General features: G+C 43.5%; 1 protein-coding gene across 2 annotated transcripts in view; it reads right to left on the reverse strand.

Moving 5' to 3' along the window:
- The window catches only part of DHX33 (DEAH-box helicase 33), a 41,355-nt gene that overhangs the window by 14,554 nt on the left and 3,669 nt on the right, over positions 1-23,132 (reverse strand). For both annotated transcript variants that reach the window (XM_033922144.1, XM_033922143.1), the window contains 7 exons: positions 21,233-21,393; positions 20,631-20,858; positions 19,302-19,472; positions 11,875-12,060; positions 7,491-7,602; positions 5,187-5,346; positions 1,126-1,214 (listed from right to left, as the gene is read on the reverse strand). In XM_033922144.1, coding sequence (XP_033778035.1) covers positions 1,126-1,214; positions 5,187-5,346; positions 7,491-7,602; positions 11,875-12,060; positions 19,302-19,472; positions 20,631-20,789 — 877 coding nt within the window. In that variant the 5' untranslated portion in view covers positions 20,790-20,858; positions 21,233-21,393. The remainder of the gene's footprint in view (positions 1-1,125; positions 1,215-5,186; positions 5,347-7,490; positions 7,603-11,874; positions 12,061-19,301; positions 19,473-20,630; positions 20,859-21,232; positions 21,394-23,132) is intronic.

Raw genomic sequence — 23,132 nt, forward strand, 5'->3', positions numbered from 1 at the left:
ATGGAAAATATTTTGACTCTTCCTTACATCCGATAGAAGAATTATTAATGGGTGGTCCTGGTCATAAAAATGCTATAGCAAACTTTTACTCTATATTACAGGGGCTTAGTCCTAAGTGGGAGACTGACTTGAGGAACACGTTTTCTGATAAAGATTGGTCTTGTATTCATGATAATTCTTTTAAATTCTCTGGTATCTGCTAATCTGAATGAGCAAGCATTGAAAGTTTTGTACTAGACTTTATTTTCACAGGCCAGGTTTCCTCTGTGCTAGAGAGGGTATGGACATCATGTTTGGTGGCAGTGCCTTCAAATTCAGTTTTTTTGGGCACACTGTGCTCAACATTTTTCAGAGCTAGTGAATCATCCAGTGCCTTTATCACCTCCATTGTTTTTGTTACAATGGCAACCCTCGGGTATGGCTGAACCTCCTTTTAAAGTCCTGTGTACCTGGCAGTAGTACAGAGAGAAGTGGCACAAGCATCTGCACAGTTTTGAGAAGCAATAGAGCTCCTTTGAACTATGGTATTTGACCAATGGCTCAGTATAAGTTTCTATTTAGTCTTAAAGATTTTGTTGTTTTTGGATGCATTTGTCTTTATTGTATTGTACTAGTGTGTTTGTGTTCTTTTCTGACCTGTTTTCACTAACGCGGCTAGCCAACTGTAAGTGCTATGGTATTTTTGGTTGTATATTGGGGAAGGGCAGGTTGGTAACTCTTAGGTACTATGGTGTAGTTTTCTGCTGTGGTGAATATTGTATTACTGATATGAAAATCTTTAACAAACATTCAAATTTTTAAAAAAGCTGTACAATACTACTCCCATTATAGCTCAATTAAAGGTAGTCTAAGGCATTGGGAGAAAAAGTAACTTGGCCAAATTATGGTACTGATGACAGAGGAGGAGCTGAATTGGGATCTCAGTTCTCCCTACTGTTTGCAATTCAATTTCCTCACTTAATAAAGACAGTAATTGAGCAGGCTCTTCCATAGATCAAGTGAAATGATTTAATTCTGCCTCCCTAGTTCCAACCCCTCACTATAGGCAAACCTATCTGAAACAAAAATGAGAAATCCACTTGTCCCAGAAACTTTTCATGAACCTACTCAATCACACCTACTCACCTGGAGAAGGCTTGGACATGAAGTCAAAAGTGAGTACATTGGGAATTTTCAGGGCCAAAAGCTGCAGCATCACACTGGCCAGGTTGCACCTGCACACAGACATCATCACAATCACAAAGTGGCCCCTAATGTACAATTTACAGACTGGTTTGCAATGGTCATTAGATGGTGCAATGTGAGGAGTCACCCTTGCCTGGCAATGCCATCAGGAAGTATTTGCACCCAGGATGCTGGTTTCTAAAGGACCAGCTATCAAGGAAGGAGACTATATGAGAATCTCAGTTAATGTTATATTATTAAAAAAAAAAAAAAAAGATTAACCTCCTCCCCTTTCACAAAACAGTAGCGTGGTTTTTTTGTGCCGGCTGTGGCAGTAACAGTTCTGACGCTCACAGAATACCTATAAGTGTTGGCGCCATTACTGCCATGGCCGGCGCTAAAAACTGTGCTATTATTTTGTAAAAGGGTGGGTAAATTATTTAAAAATTGAAAAGGGCATTTCTCAAAACTTTTGATATGGGTAAATATGAACATGTTTTATATTTGACCTAACCTTTAGTGTGTATAATATGGGGTTGGGGAAGGGAAAACATGCACAGGGTTTCATCTTGAAAATGTTGCTTTACTTTAAAAATATTTTTATTTTTTTAATTGTTTTGGTATGGATTCATGAGAGCACTTCATAAAATTTAATGAATAAAAATATTAACATATTTCCTTTGAATTAGATACGATCCTGACCGAGGAGAATCTACAGGATCCCCACCAGCATGGATTCACAAAGGGAAGGTCCTGTCAATCCAATCTGATCAGCTTCTTTGACTGGATTACAAGGAAACTGGATATGGGTAAGTCTCTGGACGTCGTGTACTTGGACTTCAGCAAAGCTTTTGATAGCGTCCCGCACCGCAGATTGTTGAGCAAGATGACTTCGATGGGATTGGGAGCGACATTGACGACATGGGTCAATGACTGGTTAAGCGGTAGACTCCAGAGGGTAGTGGTTAACGGTACCCCCTTCAATACATTGGAGGTGACCAGTGGAGTGCCACAGGGATCAGTCTTGGGACCGATCCTTTTCAACATATACATAAGAGACCTGACTCAAGGGCTTCAAGGTAAAATAACAATATTCGCCGACGACACTAAACTATGCAACATAGTAGATAACAGCACCTTGCCCGACAGTATGGAACAGGACCTGCTCTTATTGGAACATTGGTCCTTGACTTGGCAGCTAGGCTTCAATGCTAAAAAATGTAAGGTCATGCACCTTGGCAGCAGAAACCCGTACAGAACTTACACTCTAAATGGTGAGACCTTAGCTAGGACTAGGGCAGAACGTGATTTGGGAGTAATCATTAGTGAAGACATGAAAACTGCCAAGCAGGTGGAGAAAGCTGCATCCAAGGCTAGACAAATGGTGGGATGCATCCGTAGAGGTTTTCTCAGCCGGAGGCCGAAGTCATAATGCCCCTGTACAGATCCATGGTGAGACCTCATCTTGAATATTGTGTTCAATTCTGGAGACTACATTATCAAAAAGATGTGCGGAGAATCGAGTCGGTTCAGCGAATGACCACCAGGATGGTCTCGGGACTCAAGAACCTCCCATATGAGGAAAGACTGAATAAACTGCAGCTATACTCGCTCAAAGAACATAGAGAGAGTGGGGACACGATTGAGACTTTTAAATATATCACAGGCCGCATCGAGGTGGAAGACGATATCTTCTTTCTTAAAGGACATTCAACCACAAGAGGTCATCCGCTGAAAATCAAAGGCGGGCAGTTTCATGGCGACGTCAGGAAGTATTTCTTCACCGAAAGGGTGGTCGATCATTGGAATGAACTTCCATTGCAGGTGATTAATGCCAGCAGCGTGCTCGATTTTAAAAAGAAATGGGATATGTATGTGGGATCTCTAGCCGGGTGAAGTCTGGGGGTGGGTCATTAGCGTGGGCAGACTTGATGGGCTACAGCCCTTTTCTGCCATCATATTCTATATGTTTCTATATTTACAAGCTGGCAGAAAAACAAACAGCTAGAAAAAGTACCCATATCACCCTACTGGCACATATTTTCAAAAGGAGTTTCCTTTTGAAAATGTGTTTGCAAGCCGGGAGCGGATATCTTCTGAGATCGAGTGCAGGAGACTTTGTCTTGAGGCCCCGAGCTTCCTGCAGCAGCGGCAGCGATTCTTTGGCAGTCCCACGGGCAGGCACTACAAGAGACGGGCCCCTGACGTCACTGGGTCCGTCTCCACCAATTTCCTTAAGTTGAAGTCGCTGCCGCGGTTGCAGCCGCAGCCGCGTGGCCGCAGGGTGTGCCCAAAGGGGCACGTTCTGCCCCTTGGAAGCCCCTTAGAGCCCTGAGGAGCTGAGAAGCTGCAGACAAGGTCGTATTGTTATTTTTATGTTTTTGTGTTTTATATACTTAGGACATGGGGAAAAGGAAAATTAAACCTAAAAGTTCTACCCCAGCTGTTTCTGGCCTTATGGACAGACATTGAAAATATCAACTTAATTCCTCTCAGATACCACTTAACATGGACTCTCCTAGCTCAGGAGCTTCAATTAGTCCCCTTCAGAGGACTCCTCCCCTTAATCCTATATCAAGTGATAATGGGAATATAAATCCCATTATTTCCCCCGAACAAGTGGTATTCCCCACTCAGACAAATAAACTAGTTTATACTGGGATACCTAAACCACTTGATTTTGTAGGAGTAGTGGAGGATCAACCACCATCGTAGGAAACACAAGATATTACCCTTAAAGATTTGTGGTTAGGTATCTCTAGAGTTGAAGGGTTTCTCAGGTTAACTGTGAAACAAACAGTGGATTTTTCACAGTCTGTTTCTCAAAAGCTTGATAATGTGGATACCAATTTAGGCTGTTTGGATAAAAGGTTAAATGTGGTAGAAGCTTAATGTAATACACTCCAATCTGTCTCAGTATCTGCTGTTAAGGATTCTATGGTCATATATTCAAAAATGGAAATTATGGAAAATATGTATAGAGGGAGGAATCTTCACTTGGTTAACTTCCCAGTAACTCATTTATTATCTTCAGAAATTTTGTTAAGAAAATTTCTTAAATAAATACTGGTGTTACTCAATGCGGAAAATTTCCCAATTAATAATTATTATTACATTCCTCAAAAAAAAAAAAAAAAAGAATCCGCCCAGGGGGTGGACCACTTAGTGACACATGATATTAACTTGACTGAATTTCTTGAAGATAGTCAGGATGTGATCCAGAGTAGGTCCACCCTGGTGATAACATGCACGAGTGAGATGGACAAAATGTTAATTATGAAACTTTATTTTAAAAATAGATTTAACAAAATTTTATGGAGATGTGGTTAGAATTTTTCCAGATGTCTCTAGAGCTACGCAATTGTGAAGGAAATAATTTTTGAAATTAAAAGTTAGAGTTTTAGCTCTAGAGGCATCTTTTTATCTAAAATTTCCATGTAAATGTCTTGTTAAGTTACAAGACATTGAATATGTATTTTGGGATCCCATTCAACTACAACAATTTCTGAGTGCTAGAGAACAGAAGTGAATTAATAATAAAGTGGCTTTTTAGTTTCACACTGAGAAACAAGAGGATAAGATTAAGATCCAAGATAGAGTAGGAAATGGCTTAGGACTCGCGAGGATAAATCGTGGGTCGTTAATCATTTCTTTAGTTCTTTCCTATAAATGTGTATATTTGAAATGGTATCATGTCTCCCTTTTCTTGCGGGCTTTGAAAATAATATGTATGAAAGTATGACTATTGTAAACTTATTGTAAACCTTTTTTTCTTTGGTTTGGTATCCTTTGATATTGTAACTATTAAAATTATAAATAAATTTAAAAAAAAAAAGAAAATGTGTTTGCAAGCCTATAGATATGGCGGGCTTCAAGTTCCTCAAATATTTTGAAGACTGCCTCTTAAATTTTCAGGCAGCCAGTCTGAATATACTGTTTACTCTGAAACAAAGCATTTACTTGAGGCAAGTTAGTTTTGCAATAATAGAGGCAATTTGGAAATATGGAAAACTACCACATACCTCTGTATCTCTGGAATGGTCATTTTATCAAATTTCTCAAACTCATCCTCTGTGTAGAGTCGATAGCAAACTCCACTGTCTTCACGCCCTGCGCGCCCTGTCCTCTGCCAGGCTTGGGCCTTTGATACCCGCTGCACAGCCAAGACTTCAAGACTGCTCTCTGGGAAAGATTAACATGGCACTGCTTAGCAAATAAGAAGTTAGAGACAATAAAACATCTTTTTGGATTTTGATAATTTGATTTTCCAGATCTAAGCTTAAGGCAAGTTACAATAAGACAAAGGAAGCTGTTGTGTACCTGAGACAGCTTACATTCTAAGTTGTGATGTTCCTAATCAAAGATACAAGGAATGCCAGTGGCAGAAATGGAATTTGAAGTTTAGCTTCCTTAGTTCATAGTCCACTATTCTAACCAGTGAACCACTCCTCTACTTATGTGTGGCGGCAGCAAAGAAAGCAAACAGGATGCTAGGAATTATTAGAAAAGGGATGGTTAACAAGACTAAGAATGTTATAATGCCTCTGTATTGCTCAATGGTGCGACCTCACCTTGAGTATTGCATTCAGTTCTGGTCCCCTTATTTCAAAAAAAAGATATAGCAGCAACCAAGATGATAAAGGGGATGGAACTCCTCTCTTATGAGGAAAGACTAGAGAAATTAGAGCTCTTCAGCTTGGAAAAGAGATGGCTGAGGGGAGATAAAACTTAAGTCTGCAAAATCCCGAGTAGTATAGAATGGGTTCAAGTGGATCAATTTTTTACTGCATCAAGTTTTACAAAGACAAGGTGACACACGAAGTTACAGAGCAATATTTTTAAAACCAATTGGAGGAAATGTTTTTTTCACTCAGACAATAATTAAGCTTTAGAACGTGTTGCCAGAGGATGTGGTAAGAGCAGTTAATGTAGCTGGCTTAAAAAAAAGCATACGAAAAAAAGTTCCTGGAGGATCTGATCTCGTAGGGCAGCAGTGCGCTCCAAAGAGGGTGACCTCGAAGGTGAGTATTCCCTTATCTTGGAGGCACGCTTCGAAGGAAGGCGCAAGGAGGATTCTGGTGGCTTCTTAGGTACGGCACCTGAAAGACACACAGGAGACTTACCCATCGAGGATGTCTTCACAGAGGGCACTGTCGAGACCTTCAAGGGCGTCGAAGTCGGTGCAGGAGTGGAAGTCGCGGTCGAGGCCTTTGAGACCGAAGCTCCAGCCGAAGCCAAGGTCGAGGCCTTCGAGACCGGAACACCCATCGACGTTGGAGTTGAGGCCTTCGAGACCGGGGCCGCTGCCGGGTTCGAATCCGAAGGTTGCTCCATATCACCAAAAAGTTGTCAAAAAACTGGGCATACCTCCGATGAAACGCTCGAGGTGTAAGGGTGAAACAACGATGACAATCGTCCGGTGAATGGACCGAACCCAAACACTGTAAACGACAGTGAGGATCAGTGACAGAAATCACACGATTACACTGACGACAGCGCTTGAACCCGGTAAGAGGCCAGGACATAGAAAAAATAAAGTCTGTGGAATGTGTCGAATGAAGTGAGCAGTTGGGCCTAGGCCCAAGGCTCACCAACCGGACAAAAGGAGACGGAGAGAAAACAAAAACAATTATATATATATATATACATATATATATATATATTTTTTTTTAAATACAAAAAAGAAAAGAAAGAAACACACAGCGACCGAACTTTAAAAAGAAACAGACGCGGTGACAAGAAGGCAAGTTTTGCTGCAGAGCTGAAGAAAAAAAGTCTTCTTGGCTCCGCGGAAAATAACGAACTGAGTATCCTCACAGGAGACGCGCCTCCTATTTCGGGCGGGAAAGCACGCGCGCATGCGTGGTGCAGCACTCGAAAGTTCAAAGATCTTCAAGCAAGTTTGCTTTCGAGGCTGTCCGCTGTGGGGCTCCGTCGGTGACATCACCCATGTGTGAGAATATGCTGCCTGCTTGTCCTGGGATAATATAAAATTTTTTTCAATTTTGTTTTTCCTTATTCATAGAAAGGGACCCTTTAAAACAGATAAAATGGCAGTGCTTGAAAAGAGACAGAATATATGCAGTATATAAGCCATTATTACAATGGAATAAAAAAGCTGAAAGGCATCTCATAATAATTTTTTTAAGAAAATACAGAGACCAATGGTGTTACTAAGACAAGACAAAACTAATATTTCACTTATATCTAAGTGAGTTACATTATTTATTAATACAGCACACTTCATGTTATCAGAAACATGGTCAATGGGACCCGCCTAATGGCTCTGTATGATTCTGCTTTCGAGTACAGAACTCTGTCCTCACCAGGGCTGTACTTCTTTGCCTTAACCATGCCCGTGTCAATGACGTACTTTATCCCTGTGATGGTGATAGAGGTTTCTCCTATGTTAGTGGACAGAATCACTTTGCGACAACCCTAAAGGGAGAAAATAAAACAATCACATGATATTCAATCCTTATAATACAAGGAGTATGAGGTCGCATTTTTTTCTGACCTGCAGTTTCCTTCTTTCAGCTTAATTGGAAGCAGGTATGGTGGCAACTATTCTGAGATTTTCCCCTATTCTATATCCCCTTCTAATTTGCTTTTAAAAGCATTAGAATTCTTTTATTTCTTTTGTATAGATTGTAATGTAGTTAGAAAAAAACAACCAACCACAACTCACCGCCATTTATGTGCTTTTTTGCTATCTAAACTAGATAGGCCTAATAGAATTATCCTCTATATCAGTGTTTTTCAACCTTTTTACACCTATGGACCGGCAGAAATAAAATAATTATTCTGTGGACCGGCATCGGTCCATGGACTGGCGGTTGAAGAACACTGGGCTAAGTCGTGGGCCAGACCATGCCCATCTCTACCCAATCTCCACCCCAGACCCCGCCCCCATAATAGTACTAATTGTAACACTATTTTTTCCATTCATTTTCATAGATACACATATAATCTTTTTAATAACACATAATGGTTAACTACAAAATTAAATAGTACTAATTGTAACACTATTTTTTCCATTCATTTTCATAGATACACATATAATCTTTTTAATAACACATAATGGTTAACTACAAAATTAAACTACACAAAGCAGATGTAAATTTCCAAAATTGACATAATTCAATCACTAAATTCAAAAATAAAATCATTGCCCCCTACCTTTGTTGTCTCCCTCCCTCCATGCTATGCCTTACCTTCTGGCCTGCTCCCACCTGGCCATTTTATGCCGCCCCGGTATTATCGTCAGGCCGGCTCCCTCTTCCTCACTGATGCAGTGTACAAAGCTGTGGGCAGCGGCTCCTTGCGCGTCCCGTGCCTCATCTGGAAGCCTTCCCTCTGACGTTGCAACTAGAGAATGACACGGGGAAAAAATCTGTCCCCGTCACCCAGCTCACTGTCCCCTTCACCGCCCCATCACCATCACTGCCATCCCATTCACCGCCCCGTCACCGTAGCATCCATATAAACCTCAGTACTGCAAAACACCATGAAGACAGAAGAGAGTCCTGCCATTACTACTCCTGCACTGAGAATCTGTTTCAGTGCCTCTGCCCTGTAGTAAAAAAAAGAACATAAAATGAATCGATTGACTTGTCCTCCCTTGCAATGACGTGTCCCCCATGTTCACCTATAGCTCGAATCAGGTCAATTATGCACACTAAAAATGCCCACCTGAGCACATAATCATGCAGATGCTGCAGTACAATGAGCAACAGGAGGATCTGGAACGTGAGCGCAGGCAGGCAGTGATACAAAAACAGCAGACACCTGACCGATTGCAGAGTTCCGCCATCTCCCTCCCTCCACTTCACCTTAGATTTAGAGTATGCTGGCTTTCTTTTTCGCCCAGCCGCACGCGCGGCTGCTCATTTGTTCAATATTCTCCTCTGACGCAACCGGAAACAGGAAGTTGCAGAAGAGGAGAAGATTGATCAATTCGAGCAGCCGCGCGTGCGCGGCTTTTTGAATACGTGCGGCTGGGCGAAAAAGAAAGCCGTCATACTCTACATCAGTGTTTTTCAACCTTTTTACACCCATGGACCGGCAGAAATAAAATAATTATTTTGTGGACCGGCAAACTACTAGGACTAAAATTTAAAAACCCTGTTTCCGCCCCATCTCCACGAGCTCAGTCACCTCAATAACTATAGAAAAACAGATAAATATAGTGCAAAATTTAGACAGCAGATAAAAATTCTTAAAACTGACACGTTTTGATCACTAAATTGAAAATAAAATCATTTTTCCTACCTTTGCTGTCTGGTGATTTCATGAGTCTCTGGTTGTGTTTCCTTCTTTCTGTGTATCCTTTCTTTCATTTCTTTCTTTCTGCACTCAGGCCCAAGAATTGTCCTTTTCTATTCCCTCCCTCTTTCCTTCCTATGTCTTTAGTGCCCTCGGTGCTTCCTTCCCATGTCTTTAGAGCCCCCAGTGCCTCCTTCCCATGTCCTTAGTGCCCCTTCCTGTCTTTAGTGCCCCAGTGCCTCCTTATCATGTCTTTAGTGCCCCAAATGCCTCCTTCCCATATCCTTAGTGCCCCTTCATAGGGTCGGTCCCAAGACCGAGCCCTGTGGTACTCCACTGATCACCTCCGTCATTTCTGAGGGGGTGCCGTTCACCACCACCCTTTGAAGCCTACCACCAAGCCAGTTCCTAACCCATTTCGTCAATGTGTCACCTAATCCTATAGAACTCATCTTGCTCAGCAACCTGCGGTGTGGTATGCTATCGAATGCTTTGCTAAAGTCCAGGTACACGATGTCCAGGGACTCCCCAACATCCAGCTTCCCCGTCACCCAGTCAAAGAAGCCGATCAGGTTGGATTGGCATGATCTCCCCCCAGTAAATCCATGTTGACAGGGGTCCCGTAGATTTTCCTCATCCAGGATCTTATCCAATTGGCATTTGATCAGAGTTTCCATTAGTTTGCTCACTATTGATGTTAGACTCACTGGTCTGTAGTTTGCTGTCTCCATTTTTGAGCCTTTCTTGTGGAGTGGAATGATGTTAGTGCCCCCGGTGCTTCCTTCCCATGTGTTTAGTGCCCCCAGTGCCTCCTTCCCATGTCCTTAGTGCCCCTTCCTGTCTTTAGTGCCCCCCATGCCTCCTTATCATGTCTTTAGTGCCCCCAGTGCCTCCTTCCCATATCCTTAGTGCCCCTTCCTGTCTTTAGTGCCCCCAGTGCCTCCTTCACATGGCCTTAGTGCCCCTTCCTGCCTTTAGTGCCCCCAGTGCCTCCTTCCCATGGCCTTAGTGCCCCTTCCTGTCTTTAGTGCCCCCAGTGCCTCCTTCCCATGTCTTTAGTGCCCCCAGTGCCTCCTTCCCATATCCTTAGTGCCCCTTCCTGTCTTTAGTGCCCCCAGTGCCTCCTTCCCATATCCTTAGTGCCCCTTCCTGTCTTTAGTGCCCCCAGTGCCTCCTTCCCATGTCTTTAGTGCCCCCAGTGCCTCCTTCCCATATCCTTAGTGCCCCTTCCTGTCTTTAGTGCCCCCAGTGCCTCCTTCACATGGCCTTAGTGCCCCTTCCTGCCTTTAGTGCCCCCAGTGCCTCCTTCCCATGGCCTTAGTGCCCCTTCCTGTCTTTAGTGCCCCCAGTGCTCCTTCCCATGTCTTTAGTGCCCCCAGTGCCTCCTTCCCATATCCTTAGTGCCTCTTCCTGTCTTTAGTGCCCCTAGTGCCTCCTTCCTATGTCCCTCTCACTGCCTTCCACACTTTGTCCCACACCCACCCCCGAAGCCTGCCTGCCTGTCTACCTCTCTCCCTAGCCATAGCCAGCCTGCTGCCTCCCTGCTGCTCAAAAAAAAAAAAAGCCTCCCTCCTTCCTTTCCCCTGCTCTTGCCGCCATGCTGCAGCTGCTAAAGCCGACAGAAGTCTTTCTGACGTCGGAGAGGACGTTCTGGGCCAGCCAGGCAGCAATTGGCTGGCCTAGAACGTCCTCTCCGATGTCAGAATTGACGTCGGAAAGACTTCCTGTCGGCTTTAGCAACTGCAGCAGGGCGGTAAGAGCAGGGGAAAAGGAATGAGGCTCTTTTTTTTTGTGCCTGTCCCTTAATCTTGCCGGCCCTGTGCGGACCGGCAGAAATTTCCTGCGGACTGGCAGTTGAAGAACAGTGCTCTACATCTAAGGTGAGGTGGAGAGAGGGAGACGGCAGAACGCTGCGATCAGGCGGGTGGGGACCGCACGATCCTTGATTGCCTCACTGCAGAGACAAGTCCATTCACCGCTCCACGGGGCGGTGAATGGCCTTGTCCCCGTCCCCACAGAGGCCACTATTTTTTCTTCCCCGTTTTGGCGGGTTACCCGCGGGTAACAACCACCGTGTCATTCTCTAGTTGCAACTTCAGAGAGAAGGCTTCTGGTTCAGGCGCAGGATGCGCGTAGGAGCCACTGCCTGTGGCTTTGTGCACTGAATCAGTGAGGAAGAGAGAGCTGGCTCGAAGATAACGCCACATCGATCGCACCATGGGCCGGCGGTTGAAGAACACTGTTTTGGGCCTGATGCACGTGCTGGCTCTGTGGACCGGCAGGAAATTTCTGTGGACTGACACCAGTCCACGGACCGGTGGTTGAAGAACACTGCTCTATATGACTTAGTATTGCATCAGTGAAGGCACAAAGTGCCATCTCTGCCACTGTCGGGTGCCCTGAAGAGTCACCCAGCCAGATAAGGGTAAAACAGGGTTTTTTCACCTTAGGTGTGCCTTGGAAGACTCGGAGTTGCTGAGAGGGAGGGAGGGAGGCATAGAGTGGCATCACCATCATCTGTGGCTGCCCATCTGGAAGATGCTTGGCAATGTCTCTGCAAGTCTTGGTCATTGCTTCGATCTCCTCCTGGCCAGTCAAAAACACCAAGATGTCCTGAGAAGAAGGTGCTTCCTTTAAAAATAAAGACAAAGGAAGTGATTATTTTCCATGTACTGCACAGAGAAATAGTAACATATCTGTTGCCCAAACATCCAGCCTCTTAGCTTCATGTAGCCCTTTCTTGGCAGTGAATCAAAGAATTGTTAGTAAACATTGCCTTAGAATGTAGCCAAAGCCGCTGAACATCTCCAAGAACCTCAGTTAGCTGTTAGGATACTGGCAAATTGCCAAAAAAATATATACATCAATCTATAATAATAAAACCCCAGAGCGCGCATGCGCTCTTGAAAATCCGTGATTCCTGGCGCCATGAGGTGTGCTTCTGTGGCAGTATTCTATTTCACACCTCACGGCGCTTGCTGTGGCTGAAGGCGTGCGACTGTGGAGCTGTGTCAACGGTGGTCAGCTTCAGGCGCGTTTGTCGGACCGGCAGGAGAGTGGCGGTTGCGGTGGCGATTTGATAGCGGCAGCGCCGGCATTCGGTTCCGGTGCTGCTTTGTGGAAGGCTGTGCAGCGCCGGCATTCGGTTCCGGTGCTGCTTTGTGGAAGGCTGTGCAGCAGCTGTTATAAGATTAAAAAAAAAAAATACTACGGCTCAGGGAACTGGAGGGGGAGAGGGGAAGGGGGCTACTTTGGAGGGAGGGCTGGGAGGCCGACAGACAGAAGGGGCCAGAAGAGACAGAGAAATACAGGCAGGAGGCCAAGGACAGAGACAGGGAGCCAGGCAGAGAGAGAGACAGGAGTCAGGCAGAAAGACAGAGAGACAGAAAAACAGGGGGCCAGGCAGAAAGATAAACAGCCATCCACACAGTGGCCAAGGAAAGAGAGAGAAAGAAAAAAAGAATGACAGACAGACAGTGGGCCAGAAAGACAGACAGACAGCCAGCAGCCAAGGAGAGAGAGAGAAAGAAAAAAAAAACAGACAGACAGAGGGCCAGAGAGACAGATAGAAAGGGAGAAAGACAGACAGAAGGAAAGACAAACAGACAAGGGGTCAGAGAGATAGATAGAAAGAAAGACAGACAGCCATCCAGTCAGCGGCCAAGGAGAGAGAGAGAATGAAACAATGACAGACAGACAGGATGCCAGAAAGACAGACAGAAAAACAGACAGCCAGCAGCCAAGGAGAGAAAGAGAGAAAGAAAAAAAATACAGAGATAGACAGCGGACAAGGAGAGAGAAAGAAAAAAAGACATGCAGACGGCCAGCGGCCAAGTAGAAAGAGAGAAAGAATGATATACAGACAAGAGGACAGAGAGACAGACAGAAAGGGAGAGAGACAGACAGAAATAAAGACAGACAGCCAGAAGCCAAGAAAAGAAAGAGAGAAACAAACAAAAAAAAAAGACAGACAGTGGGCAAGGGAGAGAGACAGAAAGAAAAGGGCCAGAGAGAGAGAAAGACAGACATACATCCTATATAATGTTCCCTACCGCCGTGTTTTCTGATCCGTGGCCGGATTCTATTTTAGAACGCGGCGGCAGGGAACACTCTGGCCACTCCCCTCCTCGCTCACCAACCACTAGAGGAAGCACAGGCAAGCTCTCTCCCTGCCAGCCACCCTGTCACTCCTCACACGCGCATGACACTGAGCCAACAGGCCACTGCCCAGCAGAAGCCCCAACACAGCACTGACCACAAGGGAATTGCACACAGGAGCCTCGCCCAGACACAACCCTCCAAGACAAGCAGCACGGACATGGAGCCCCGAAGGCAGCCCAAGAACACGTGCCGACTCTGCCGAAAAGGCCCGGCGCTCAGCTCCACCCGTGCAACCACCGCGTGCCAACTGAAGAAAACGCCACGGACACCCGCCCGCAAGGCAAGCCCTCAGGATGACGCCTGCAGCTCCGAGCAGCCAGCGCTCCCGACATGCAGCCCGCCAGGAAGAGGTGCTGTTGGACCGGGGGAGCAAGGAAGAGGGACAGGGGGAGCATGGAAGAGGTGCTACTGGACCGTGCTGAAAGGGAACAGATAGGAGAAGGGGGCTGGGGGGGGGGGGGTAAAAATGGGTTTGGAGCTGGGGCTGAAAATAGGGGACATGTGAGGGAAGGAGGCTTTACTAGCACCTGTTAATGTTAACGGGCTTAAACACTAGTAAATAAATAAAAGCCTTCTCTATCCATATTCCATTCTTCTTTAGTTTAAAGATACTACACATTATGCAACACTGTTTTCAGATATTGATTGCTTTACTAAAACCACTTTGAGCTAACTCCCCCCCCAAAAAAAAAAAAAAAAAAAAAAATTTCCCACCTGTATATGCCTCTATGTCAGCATAATACATATGAAAAACTTAATAAAAGCATATTGGAGTTTTCACAAAACATACATAAGATGCTATGCTTTCTTTAATACAGCTTCTCCTGTAGCTATATAACCAGGCACAGCTATTACATGGATTCAATAGGATTACGGTAGATGGTGATCCTTTGAGATACCCAAATGAATTCCTTAACTCAAGGCACATTCTCTCTGTTCCATGATTCTTCCCACAAGCAGAAGCACTTAATCTGCCTCATTTGCCTCATCGTCTTGATCCTCATGGCTCATTCCAGAAATTGGTTATACCTGATCCACATGAAGGACCTATAACACCATGTCTGTGGGTACAACTTCTGCCATACTAAGGCCATAATAAGAATATTATGCTCTGTTTTGGAGGCCATATTTCACTAAGAACATAAAAAGACTTGAAGCAGTTCAAAAGAAAGTAACGAAGATTAGGTTCTTACCTTTGCTAATCTTCTTTCTTGTAAATCCACACTTTATTCCGGGACCAGTGGAACGTAACATTTACCCACCAGGGCTTTGGAGGAAGCCTCAATTCAAAGATTTAAACTCCTCTCCCTCATACCTCATCACTATGCCAATGCCTTAGTTCCTCAGTCAGTCTAAAAGCAGCCAGGAACATCTGTAGAAGACAAAAACAAGAGAGGGGAACGGGGAAAACTCCCTGACAATTAAATCAATTCTACTCATATCAGCAAATACAAACAGCAACAATTAAAAATGAGAGAACAGGTTATGAAACATGAGAAAAACAGTGCTATATGGAGACACAGCCTGTACTGTCAGAAGGGGCACTAGAACGAGGAACACTCCCCCCCCCCCCCCCAGTTAAACTAAGTGCTAAAACCCATAATGGCACTCTTATAAAGGCTGGTCAGAAAACAGAAATCCAGTTTACCAGTACTTGTAAAGGCAGATGATCGGTGAATCAGCAAGGAATAGGGTGGGGTCCTAGAATAGAGTGTGGATTTACAAGAAAGAAGATTAGCAAAGGTAAGAACCTAATCTTTCGTTCTTGTACAATCCCACTTTATTCTGGGACCAGTGGGACGTAACACAGCAGTCCTGAAATTCAGGGTGGGACTGATGAGCCTGTGGTCACAACAGAGGCACCAAAAGCAGCATCCTGCTTGGCCACCACATCAATCCTGTAAAACTTGGTGAACGTATGCAAGGAGGACCATGTAGTGGCCTTGCAAATCTCATCCAGAGAAAAGCTGACAACTCTGCCTAAGAGGACAACACACCTCTGGTTGAATAAGCCCTTACCATGAGGGAGGGCTTCTTCCCGGTTGCCATGTAAGTCGAGGAAATGGCCATATAGATCCACCTGGAAATGGCCTACCTTTGCAGGCAGGACCCGCCAGAACAAACAGATGGTCAGAAAGGCGAAATTCATTGGTGACCTCCAGGTACTGCAACAAAATACTGCGCACGTCCAACATTTTTGTTAGTATGCTTTGTCAAGCATAATTGGGGAAAAAAACAAAATCATCATCCAGGGAAAACCCATCCTCCGCAGTGGGAGCCAACCCGTGCTCCAATTGGGGACTATTTGAAGGATTTACCAGGTTTATCCCCGAGACTTGCTTGCCATTCGCCGTAGCATTGCCTGTGAACACCCCAGGGAGGCCTCCCCCAAAGCCAATTTGCGCCGTAGTCAGGACAGAAGGCACTAGAAGACCCTCCATGAAGGACGAAGGCTCCTAATCTGGGCAAGCATTTCACCCTTCACGGGCTGCATCACGTAACATAGTAACATAGTAGATGACGGCAGATAAAGACCCGAATGGTCCATCCAGTCTGCCCAACCTGATTCAATTTAAAATTTTTTTTTTTTTTTTTCTTCTTAGCTATTTCTGGGCGAGAATCCAAAGCTTTACCCGGTACTGTGGAATATGGCTGCACATTTGATAGCCATCCACCACAAATGAGGAATGAATCCATGATATCCTGTCATGAGGAGGTCATCTATGTGTTTTTCTTTCAAAAATGAAGCTGGCAAGTCTAAAAATAACTTTAAAATCAAATCTGGAAAAATCCAAAATGGCAACTGAAGGCCTGTTTTGACTAAAAATAGCCCGGGAAAACCAGAGAACCCTCAAAAACTGCAATTTTAGGATTTTAGGGGCGAGGGGCATAGGGCATGCAGGGAATCCACCTAAAAACCCCTTTTTAAAGACACTCCAAAATCTCTGAGTCAAGCTGTTATCTTGTATTCGCAGAAACATGTGCTGACAGGGAAAACACTGCAGACAGAGCTGAACAGCTCACAGGGAGATCCTCTGCCTCAACTTTCTGGAAAGCTGAACTTTGAATCTTCTGACTTCCACAGCCGGTCACCTCCACCACCCTCGAACACACCATGCATCATGCCTGGTGGAGGAACGCAGTCTGGATCCGATCCCAGGCACGCCTCCACAGAACCACGTAGCCTGCGCTTGACCCACTAGTGGATGAATCTTCCAGAAACAGACTTTTCCCAAATGTCTGCGTTCTCCCACAGTCAGAGCTATTCCCACAGGGAATCTCCACAGCACAAGGGCAAAAAAACACGAACACAAAGACTGAAATTACATGAAATAAATAAAACACAAGCGGAAAAGACAAGCTCCTACAGCCTGGCTCATAGGAAGAAAGACTGAGGAACTGAGGCACTGGCACAGGTATGGGGAGGGGGGGTTAAGTCTCTGAATTTGAGGCTTCCTACAAAGTCCTGGCAGTTAGATGGAAATAACCCACTGATCCAGAAATAAAGTGGGATTATATAAGAATGAAAATTCTGTGGGATCTGCGCTACAAGTATGAGAAGAGATTTAAAGACATGACTACATATACTCTAGGGCAGGAGTAGGCAATTCCGGTCCTCAAGAGCCACATGCAGGTCAGGTTTTCAGGATATCCACAATAAATATGCATTGGAATCCCAATCAGTACAGGATATCCACAATAAATATGCATTGGAATCCCAATTAATACTGCTAACGGACGTATTCAAATACAAATCTTCCCCTATTTTTTGTTTAAACACAAACTCCTGCTTTCATGATAAGATCTTGTTCTCTCTTGAATAACAACTGACAAAATGTTCAAGCCAGCCCAAAACAATCTTGCGTTTCGCCACACAGGCATCCTCAGGCCACACAGGCATCCTTAGGAGCTGAAGCCACTTCAGGTTTTTACTGTATTAACACAATCTTGCGTTTCGCCACACAGGAACCTGTATTTTGTCTTTCTTATGGGCTTGTCTTCTCTGTTGGATTATATCCTATTACTTGTAACTGGTTTGCTCCTTTGGGGCACCAGGTATTGGGGCCCTTTCAGGGATTTGAGGTTGTAGTTGGGGGTTGTATGGGTGAACTGGTGTGGGGGAGTTGTTTTTCTGACAATAATAATGTGAGCTTGTTCTGTCTTCTATTGCATTTCTGTTCCTTCATTTGTTGAGCTCAATAAAATACATTTAACAATAAGTCAGAGGGTGGTATATTCAATATATTTATAATATTTATGAAAAAAGGACAGTTGATTAATAAATTATTAATGGTATGTGCATATATGTATTAGTTCTTCTCTTCTTCTAAATATATGTTATGTCAATAAATACGCATGAGATAGATTTGCATCTCAAGGAGGTAGCGCATGGAAATCCGTCTCATATATATTCATTGTGGATATCCTGATAAACTGACCTTCCTGTGGCTCTTGAAGACCAGAATTGCCTACCCCTGCTCTAGAAGAAAGGAAATACAGGAGAAATGATAAAGACGCTTAAATACTTAAAGACAGTAATGAGCAAACAAATATTGGCCTACAACTAGGAAAGTTGTAGAACTGGGAGGTCATGAGATGAACCTGAAAGAAAATAAGCTTAAGAGCAATATCAGGAAAGACTTTTCCCACAGACAGGTAACAGGATGCCTCAAATGTCCTCTCGATGGAGATGGTGTGGAAAAAGGAGGTGATGCGGTCAAAAACAATGATAGAATTCAAAAAGTGAGATAATCAAGGGATCCCTATATAACAAAAGGATAGAATTAAAGCAAAACTTAAATTTTACATTCACATATTCAAAAAAGGCATAAAAGGAGTAACATGCGTGGAGCAGCAGGTACAATGCTAGCCTCATTACCAAGAAGATTAAATTTATTTATTTGAGGAATTTATATATACTACCTATCAAAGTTATCCAATTGATTTACAATCAGGCACTCAAGCATTTTCTCTATCTGTTCCAGGGTACCTGGGGTAATGGAGAATTGCGTGACTTGACCAGGTCACAAGGACCAGCGCAGGATTTGAACCCACAACCTCAGGATGCAGACACTGTGGCTCTAACCACTAGGCCACACCCTTCTCCTCCTTCCTCCATATTGGTCTTATCTGCCCTTATTTACCGTGTTAACCATTTTATTAGGATTTTCCTCTATTCCAACTGCAGTAGCTAAGATTTCCCTAGCACCATCCTCCACCATTTGAGACGTGCTTTTTCCTCACCAACATTACATATTAAGCCTTTAAATGGATGCCTCTGAGTGTACAACTTTATAAATGTACCTTACTTGCAAGTCAGAACAAGCAGCTGATTAATTCACCTAAAGGTGGGCACCAAGTTTCAGATTTACTCTAGCAGCAATCCAACAGTGATCACAAACCACCATTTTTAACAGGTGGCCGCCACATGACTACTAGACATGAGAAATTTCTGCTCAGAATTACCTGATGGTTATTGCATTGTAAGATGTTAAGGGTTATATAAATTTGATGATTCTGTCCTGCTAGGAATAAGGTTATCTATTTGCTTTATGTTTTCTTTGATACTCGGTGCTCTCAGATATTTCCACCTTTAATGTGGGCTTGATTTCATTTCTTTGTATAAAAATCTAGGCTTATTAGAGATTTATTTAACTTATGTAATTCTGTCATTGATATGGAAAATACAAAAAAAAAAAAAAAAGAATTACCTGATGGATCTGGAATACAGATATCAAAGCTGCTTGGAGGTAGTCACTCTGAGGCTGTTTGGTGTAATAGATTTGGATTGGATGCTGTCGCCCTTCCAGGTACAGAACTGGAGCACTGTTGAAATACTGAGAGAACTGGTCCACATCCATAGTGGCTGACATGATGATTACCTGCAGAGACAGTAGCAGAGAGGTATTTGTCACTGGAGCACAGAGCCCCCAAAAGTCAGCATATTCCTTCACTTAACAGAACAAAGGATGACAAACTCGGGGCACAAAACAGCAATGTAATATGGGGCCCTGGGCTTCAACATTTAATATAAAAAAGTGTGTGTGTGGGGGGGGGGGCCTCAATAAGAAGGCAACAATTAAACACCATCTACATCATGATTTTGGACATCAGTCTTAAATCCCATCCTTAATCTGCGGATTATCTCCTCAAATGCAGTTTATCATGTTATAACTACTTCTTGAAATAATAAACAGAACCGCTCTATAGGAAAACCCCTGGGTTAAGTACAGTACTGCTATTAACATAGTAAATGATGGCAGATGAAGACCTGAATAGAAACATGACGGCAGATAAAGGCCAAATGGCCCATCTAGTCTGCCCATCCACAGTAACCATTATCTCTTTCTCTCTCTGAGAGATCCCAAGTGCCTATCCCAGGCCTTCTTGAATTCAGACACAGTCTCTGTTTCCACCACTTCTTCCAGGAGACTGTTCCACGCATCTACCATCCTTTCCATAAAAAAGTATTTTCTCAGATTACTCTGGAGCCAATCACCTCTTAACTTCATCCTATGCCCTCTCATTGCAGTGTTTCCTTTCAAATGAAAGACTCGACTCATGTACAGATCTCCTGAATGGTCCATCCAGTCTGCCCAACCATACACTCTATAAATTAATGATTTAATTTAAATTGTTCTTTTTCTTAGATATTTCTCAGCCAGAAACCCAGAGTGCTGCCTGGTACTGTGCTTAGGTTCCATCTACTGGAGTATCCGTCAAAGCTCACGTCAGCCCATCTAAACCATCCCAGTCGTCGAAGTCCTCCCCAGCCCATCATCAAATGAATGCCTCCTGAAACATGTCCAACTGTACTCTAGCCTCCTAGATCATTACAAGCTATCATTAGTTGAATCTGTTCATCAAGCTCATTCTTCTACAAATATCATAAACTAATGGTCCTGTGATGATCTTATTTAATACACTTCACTAAGCAACGTGGCAGTATTGACTCTTGATCTCTGGTAATCCTCACTGAGGATCAGATGGAGACTGTCCCCCTCACCTGACTTCACTTAACCCCTTCCAGCAGCACTCACTTTAAGTGGTGATTTCCCCAGCTCCTTCCGTTTCTTCTGCGCTGCTTTCACAATGCCAAAAAGTACATCGGTGTGGACTGTCCTCTCATGTGCTTCATCCAAAATGACACTGCTATACCTGCGCAACAGAGAGTCCCCTATCGCCTCTCGCAGCAGCATGCCATCTGTTAAGAACTTGATCTTAGTCTCCTCTGATGTAATGTCCTCGAAGCGCACAGTATAGCCTACCTAAGAAATTAATTGACCAGAAACATATGAAACACAGGTTTAAAGAGAATTATGAACAAAAAGAAGGGGAGGAACCCAGTAGTTTTAAACTGAGCTTGACTCCTTAATCCAATATTTGTCTCTATTCTGTAATAGTATGCTTTTCTATACATGTATGGAAGAGTTAACTACAAGCACATACATATGTTTACATCCGCATACATAATGGGGGCCAGGTAAAAGTTTAGATTTAATCTGTACCAAATCTCCATTAGCGTAAGGTGGTTCAGTCAATGTGGGACAAATGTAACATTTCAGCAGACAGAGAGAGAAATTAGTCATGCAAATCAGGGATCCTCAAGGGCTCAAGCTTGAGAATCTAAAAGATGACATACCAGTTTCCCCAGTTCAGATTTTTTCTCCTCGGAAACTCTTGTGGCCAGAGATATAGCAGCAACTCTCCGAGGCTGGGTTACAGCAATAATGCCCTGACGCCCAATGCCAGCTTCATACAAGTACTGAGGGACCTGGGTGGTTTTCCCGGACCCTGTTTCCCCTGTAAGTCAGAACACCAATAATTCAGTGTCACCCTTACAAACTTAACATTTTATCCAAATTGGTCAAATTGTATCTTTCAATGAATCCCTAAATGAAGCTGATACAACTTATAAATAGTAACACTGATATCAACCCCAAGAGTTCCTTTGCACAAAATTATCTCAAAATATAACATATCAAAAATGCAAAGTGCAATATATTTCAATAATGATCTTCTCAATTTTTAAGGAAAGGACCTCAGGAATCCCAAGTTTATCAAAATGGATGACTCATAGGGATATTAGGTTCTTTCATTAGGCAAAAACCTCCAGTCCCTTATTTCAATTATTTTTATTTTATTAATTTTTGTTTTTGTATGTTTTTTTCCATTTCAACTAAAAACCAAACACACTATTGCTTCTTCAACATTCCTTAGAAACTCATAATGATGACACTCATGAGTCAATAACTTATACTGTATTTTATAAGCTCATAGTAAATAACACTTATCTTATCAGCTCAGCCACTGGTTGAACTTAGATTTCCTAACAAAAAGGTGCAGATCATTGAGGAAGAGGAAGGAAGACTCTATTCGAGAAGCTAATCAAAGCAGAAAGACTGGAAATCATCACAGCCAAGGCATGTTCAACAGCATAAATATATATGCACAGCATGAAAGAAAGCCCTGCAAGTTATTGCTCCTGAAAATGCAGCCCTGTTAAAACTGAGCTATTAAGTGCTATTTACTGTGTGCTAAGGTCAGAAAAAGTATGTGAATATAAATATAAACCACTTTGGTTGTATCCACAGAAAAGCTATTTGGAGATGGTCATAGCCACTTTCCTACAAACTAAGAAGCTGTCAACGATTGCGGCTTATGCGAAAGCTTGGAAGACTTTTCAACACTGGTGTGTAGCACATCAGATAGAGTCCATCAGGGCCTCAACTCCTGCGATACTGTTGTTTCTTCAGGAAGGTTTGGAGAAAGGCATGGCGGTAGGTTCTCTCATGGTGCAAGTAACTAGCTTCTCATGTATTTTTAGAGGTCAGAGAAAGGTTCCTTGACTGCCCATCCTGATGTTTCCAGGTTTCTAAAAGGGAGTGATGTATCTGTATCCTCCCATCAGCTTTTTCCTATGAAAATCTTAACCTTGTCTTAAGGGGTCTCATTAAAGCGCTTTTTGAGCCACTACGGGAAGCTTCCTATATGGTCTTATCAAGACAGTTTTCTCGGTAGCCATTGCTTCCGCGAGAAGGGTCTTGGAACTTCAGGTGTTGTCCTGCAGAGAGCCATTTCTCAGAATTATAGAGGCAGGTTTGTCTTTGCACATGGTACCTTTGTTTCTTCCTAAGGTAGTCTCAATATTTCATCTGACTTGCTGAAAAAAGATAAGGCATCGGGAGAGTTCTCTGTTTTCTTGAAGTCACAAATGAGTTTTTTTATCAGCTTATCATTTTGTCTTGACTAATCCTAGCAGATTAGGTAAACTAGCCTTGAACTCAAGATGGATCAAGGCAGCAATTGATTTAGCTTACATTGGATGTGGTAAGCACTCACCAGTGGTGTTGAAAGCTCATTCCACCAGAGGTATAGCTTCTTCATAGGAAGAGTCCAAGGCAGTTCCACCTGAGGAAATTCACAGGGCATGGAAGGACTATTCTTTCAGGTCCTCAGTGCTTTCAGCAGGTTTATCTATCCCACCCTAGACTGAAGGGACTGCTATGGTACATCCCCCTAGTTCAGAACTCATAAGAACA

This window comes from Geotrypetes seraphini, chromosome 15 (genome assembly GCF_902459505.1).
Source record: "Geotrypetes seraphini chromosome 15, aGeoSer1.1, whole genome shotgun sequence".
In the NCBI taxonomy this organism is placed as follows: domain Eukaryota; kingdom Metazoa; phylum Chordata; class Amphibia; order Gymnophiona; family Dermophiidae; genus Geotrypetes; species Geotrypetes seraphini.